Below are 5,286 nucleotides of genomic sequence, written 5' to 3'. Positions count from 1 at the left end.
GCGCTTCGGTTGCTTCCGAGTCGAAGACTGAAGAAACCACCGCCAGCCATGCGAAATTGACTGAGGATGATACTGATGAACAACGAGAGGAAAACAGCATCCATGGTCCGGTGCTTGCGGTGCCTCCTTCCACGGTTGCCGCGGGATCATTTGTTTCTGAACTCGCCGTAGCGGCTGAGAGTGCGGGGGCTTCTTGTCCGGAGGACGGTGCCCGGCTTCCCGAAGGCGGAACGGCCCAGCAAACCACACTGAGTGAAGACAATGAATCGATGCAGCGGGATTCAGAGGAGCAGCCACAAGAACTACAGTCAGCGGAATTAACGGAGCTCAATGAAGTTGAAACATCCTCTGAAAGTAGTGATACAGAACCGCCAGAGGAGGGGGGAGAAGCGAATGGCAGGAGCGGCGGATCAGTGTCTTCAGTGGCTGTATCATCGGATATGGAAACGGTCGCTCCACCAGCTGACGGTGAGCACCAGGTGCAACAAAGCACTGAGCCTTCCGCTGAAAATGAAGACGTGCGGTCCACTGGAACCGGAACCACCGGCGCGGAGCGAAGCCTCAGCCTCGAGGCGTGGTACTAAAATTCCGAGAGAACAGTGAACTCAGACAGCAGCCTCACTCCTTCAAAGAGTGACGCCGAAACAACATCCGCGGAGGACACCGGGGGCATCTCCCGGACTAAAGGAGCCGAATTTCCCCTTGAAAACGGCGAGGAGGTGCCACGGTCGGTCGACACCGCACAGGGTAATACAAACAGCACGCCTGGAGACGAAGGGATCCCGTCGGAGTCCAACACTACAACACCCTGACAACGAGACCTTCAACACCGGGGAATTCGCTGAGTTGCTGTCCTTGGGTCTATACCGTGACAAAACCGTGCATGGATGTGTGTCTTGGGTGTTGTTGCTGCTGCTTCTGGTGCTGTGGGGCACTGCGGCTTTCTGCTGAGGTGTGGGGGAGGGTGGAATTGCGGCTTTTCTTGGAGCAACAAATGAGCGGCTTCCCAGCATTACCCACTGAATTTTTTAAAGAATTTTTGTTTTTCTTTTTTTCTTTCGAGCGTTTTTTTTTCTTCTATTTATCACCCCTCATACCTTTTTTTTTTTTTTTTTCTTTTGGGGGCAATCACTATGGACGTTTTTTTCTTTTCTACTCTTCCCTTTTTTAATTGTTTCTTGCTGCACTCTTCCTGCGAGGGGTGCCGTGTGTTTCCCGCCCAACTGCTCCACTCGCGCACCCACCGACACGCCCATGACGACGGCCCTGTGCGCCTCGCCTGCTGCACGCATGAGGAGGGGCCGCGACGAACGGTGCGCTGAGGGAGCCGTGACGTGTGGGCGTGCGACGAGGGCCGGTGGGGCGGAGCACACATTTCTTCCCCTCTTGTTTTGTTTTTATTGCGGCCAGGGCTGGCAGACACCCGCAGCGCCACACACACAGCCACACCCTGCCGCCGTGTTTTTAGGATTTTTTTTTTTGCGTGTCCATTTCATGCGGTGGCGCACCTTTCGGGGTCGGCCTCGTCAGCATTTCTTTCCTTCTGATGACTTTTTTTCTTTTGCTGCGCCCACTCTCCCGATGGAGAGACGCGACTCCCGTCATTTCTGCGTGCTTCTCTCATTCCGCACACACACACGAGTGACTGTGCTCTGCGGGCCGCACTCGCACGCCGATGAAAGGGCTGAGGGGAGCAGCAACACGCAGATGAACCCATGAAATATAAACGATGTGCGGACACATGGAGGGTCAGACGGTTGAAGCACACGTAACCATCCTTTTAATTTTATTTTGTGGGCAAAATACATACAGACGGTTTGGTGTGGCCACACGGCTGCCAGGCGATCTTTTTCTTATTTTAAAATTTGTGTGGAACAGTAATGAACAATTTCCTTTTCATTTATAATTATTTTGTGTGATGGGGTTTATATAAGAGGAAGGGGGACGTTTTTTTGTTTTCAATAAATATTGTGTGAATTGCCGCTGCTTGGAATGCAGTGCAGTCATGAGTTTGAGCGGTCTTCTTCTTGTTGTTTCCGTTATGCGTCTCCGCTGTACATTTTTGTGCGTCTCTCCACATAATTTGCTTCATTTTTTCTACGTCTTTGCTTTGTGTTTCTGCAGGCACACACAACCAGACAAACACACAAGATGCACATTGCAGTGGATTTGAATGCACCTTTTGTAGTGCATGCTGGCAGTTGCTTGTGGCGGCTGTTGTCTTCTTCCGTGGCCATGAGGAGAAGAGGGAGGGAACGCGCACCCCGAGTCACTTTTCCTGCGGGTGTGATGCACTTCCTGTGACTGCGTTGAGTCGGGCAGCAAATCCTATTGTGGGTGGAATTGCCGGAAATTTTTGTGTCGCGTCATGGATGGATGAGGGTTCGCTTGCGCGTGTGGCTGGTGTGGTGGGTGCTCGCTACGTGTGCGTTGTGTGATGGCCGCGGGTTTTGCCGTTTCCCGTTGGCTGTGGGAATGAACTGTAGGCGGTGGCAGAATTTACGGAGCGCCTGGCGCTGCGCGTGTTGAGATGAGCGTGGCGTGCCGTTGAGTGTGTGCTGAAGAAGCAACGCTGAAGGTGACTGTGGGAGTTTGAGGAAGGGGTGGGTGATGATTGTTTTTTTTTTTCTTGTGTGTGTCTGTTGTTGCACCGCGCCCACCTAATTGTTGTGCTTGTGGTGGTGCGTGACTCTTGTCGTAAGAGGTACCGGTGAGTGGTGTAGCGGCCGCGTCTCTCCTTTTGTTTTTGTTCTGCGTTGATGGTTTGTTAGTTTGTGCTGAAGGCTGCACGCAAGTCACAGGAGTGATGGTGATGATGATGACTGGCCGTGTGCTGCTGGTGTGTGCCCTCTGCGTGCTGTGCTGCGGTGCTGCGGTGGTGGTGTCGGCGGCCGACGGTGCTGACGGTCCTGAGAAAGAAGGAAAGGAATCAGCTGAGGATTCAGGGTCTGAATCCCCCGACAGTCAAGAGGAATTACTGGGATCGTCAGGCTCAGTCGATGGAAGGCCCGAATCAGCGGGGCAGTTGTTGGATAAAAAAGGAGGAATAAATTCCCACCAGCAAGTGGACTCGGTCATACATCCATCAACAGGCGATGAAAGAAGGGTGGAAGAAAAAGAAAAAGAGAAGGAAGGAGATAAAAACGTCTCAGGGGCACTTGAAAATTTAAAGAAAGATGAAGAAACATCACCATTACCATCGAACCCACCAGAAGGAGTAGGAATACTACCGCCTCCAATACCGCCAGCATCCAATGACGGTCATGTCGATGGCATTCCTGCTGATGGTGGAATTGTTGGCAATGTTTTGTTGTCTCCTCCTTCTGCTGGTACTTCTCGACAATCGCCTAATCCCACGGTTGGTGATAATTTGCAAAACACCGGCGTTGCGTCGTTCAATCAAGAAAATAAATCTTCAGGAACAGGTAAGCAATTAGGACCAACAACTGCAGGGACCACATTGCCCAAAGTGGACGTACAGAAGGTCTCAATACCCGCATCCGAACAACAACGGGACCGCTCTGCTTCACAAGATGCAGCAAGAAATCATTTTTTTGGAGGAGGTGAAACTGAAAATGAGGCAGATCGGAGTGACGTGGCGACGGAAGGTCCTTCCAAACAAACACCAGGAAATCAAACACTGCCGCAAATAAAAACAACACCAGAACCACCGACAGCACCACCATCACAAGAACGGCCACACGTAAAACCACAGGAGGAACTATCACCAACACCGGACGTTCCAGCAGAGGGAAAAAGCCTACCAGCACCAAGAGTCTCAAGGACCCCAACAGAAGAAACCCACAAGACGCCGTTGTCAGAAACCAACACGGAGCCCGAAACAAAGCTACAACCTTTAAAAGATGAAGTGCAAGAGCAAAATGGTAGTCCCACCAACCAATCGCACTTGTTGAAGAATGCAGCTACCGACAGGCTAGCGGAAACGACAGCATCATCCATCTCCAAAATTGGCAGTGATGATGCTCAACGGCCTTCCTCCAACGAACCACAGGACGGCTCCGAAACTGCTAATACTGATGTTGCTCTTACAGTCGGTGAGGCAGCGCCACAAACAGCAAAACCGGTCACAGTCGCTCAGGCAAATGATACGGTGACGCCTGGCGACAGTGACAGCAGCACCGCGGTTTCCCACACCACCTCCCCTCCTTTGCTTCTTGTTGTTGCGTGTGTGGCTGCTGCGGTGGTGGCCGCGTGAGAGTGAGGGAGCGAGAGCCGTGCACCGCCCGCCCACACACTCGTCCTTCTCATTTTTTGTGTGTCCCCTTGCATGGACTCTCGCCCCCACCTCATCCCACGAAGCACACACATAATGTGCCCATTGTATATATTGCATGCACACCCATGCAGGCCCGTTGGTGTTCTCTTTTGCACGACACGCACCGCTGCCGTCCTGCCTGGCTGCATGGGCGGAGCACCGTAACTGTTTCTGTTTTGCTTTTATTGCTTTGAGTGGGCGACCTCTCTCTCTCCCCCTGTGTGTGTGTTTTGCTTTACGGGAGCAATGAGAGTGTGTGCGCTGGTCGTCCCACGCTTCGGCTTTTTGTTTTGTTTTGCATGTTGTGGTTGAGTGCTCCCTTTCCGCGGGCTGCGTGTGTGTGTTTGTGTGATGATATGAGTAATTTGCGTGTGTGCTATCCGCTTTGCTGTTTGCCGTTACTCCCTTTGGACTCTCTTTTGCCTCAAAGCTGCTCTGCAAGTATAGGCGCTGACAAACACGCAAGCACATGCACACACACACACACACACCGTGTCGTTGTCGCTTTGGAGCAGCGTGAACGCTGAGGACGCACGCACGCTGCGGATGGTCACGGCGGACACTATGGGCTCCGGTGTGTTGGCGCCTGCGGTTTCTTTTGGCCACGCTCACATCCACAGTGTTGGAATCTCCGGTTTGGTCGTGGGTAGTTGGAGAGATCAAATGCGAACACGGTGACTTTCACGCCGTGGGCTCACAGTAACCCTTTGGCCAGTGGCATTGCGGAAGAAACTGTCATGACAATTGCAACGCCGTCACGTCTGTTTTCGAGCATCCCGAGAGAAGCAGTAAAAACATATTTTTCCGCATGACTTTTTGCATCTCCGCCTCAGGGCTGCGCATCACAATTGGGGTTGCCGTGCGGTGGCGTTACCCTTATGAACTCTTGGGAAAGAAGGAGAGAGCCCTGTGTGATGCTCCTGCACCTGGAACTGACGCTGCGCAATTGGTGGCTGTTAAGTGGCCGGTCAGACAATTATTGCTACACCGCAAGGAGAGCAGACGAAGCA

General features: G+C 52.4%; 1 protein-coding gene and 1 pseudogene across 1 annotated transcript, besides 9 other annotated features; both read left to right on the top strand.

The window, feature by feature from the left end:
• Window positions 1-861: a sequence feature (heterozygous, Esmeraldo-like haplotype).
• Window positions 1-951, top strand: Tc00.1047053508253.20 (annotated as a pseudogene).
• Window positions 862-1,482: a sequence feature (areas merged during assembly that could not be assigned to a particular haplotype. This can correspond to areas where the two haplotypes were merged or to regions with more than two copies in the genome that were merged during assembly.).
• Window positions 1,037-1,120: a sequence feature (A-rich).
• Window positions 1,483-2,725: a sequence feature (heterozygous, Esmeraldo-like haplotype).
• Window positions 2,726-3,234: a sequence feature (areas merged during assembly that could not be assigned to a particular haplotype. This can correspond to areas where the two haplotypes were merged or to regions with more than two copies in the genome that were merged during assembly.).
• On the top strand, window positions 2,807-4,216 carry Tc00.1047053508253.10 (mucin-associated surface protein (MASP), putative; the record flags this gene model as incomplete). The annotated part of the gene is made up of 1 exon (XM_799032.1): window positions 2,807-4,216. One exon carries the CDS (start codon window positions 2,807-2,809, stop codon window positions 4,214-4,216), a length of 1,410 nt encoding a protein of 469 aa, XP_804125.1.
• Window positions 3,235-3,873: a sequence feature (heterozygous, Esmeraldo-like haplotype).
• Window positions 3,874-4,572: a sequence feature (areas merged during assembly that could not be assigned to a particular haplotype. This can correspond to areas where the two haplotypes were merged or to regions with more than two copies in the genome that were merged during assembly.).
• Window positions 4,573-5,286: a sequence feature (heterozygous, non-Esmeraldo-like haplotype).
• Window positions 4,730-4,767: a microsatellite.

This window comes from Trypanosoma cruzi, genomic scaffold, assembly GCF_000209065.1.
Source record: "Trypanosoma cruzi strain CL Brener 1047053516733 genomic scaffold, whole genome shotgun sequence".
Classification (NCBI taxonomy): Eukaryota; Euglenozoa; class Kinetoplastea; order Trypanosomatida; family Trypanosomatidae; genus Trypanosoma; species Trypanosoma cruzi.
This window is presented reverse-complemented; position numbering and strand designations above follow the sequence as displayed.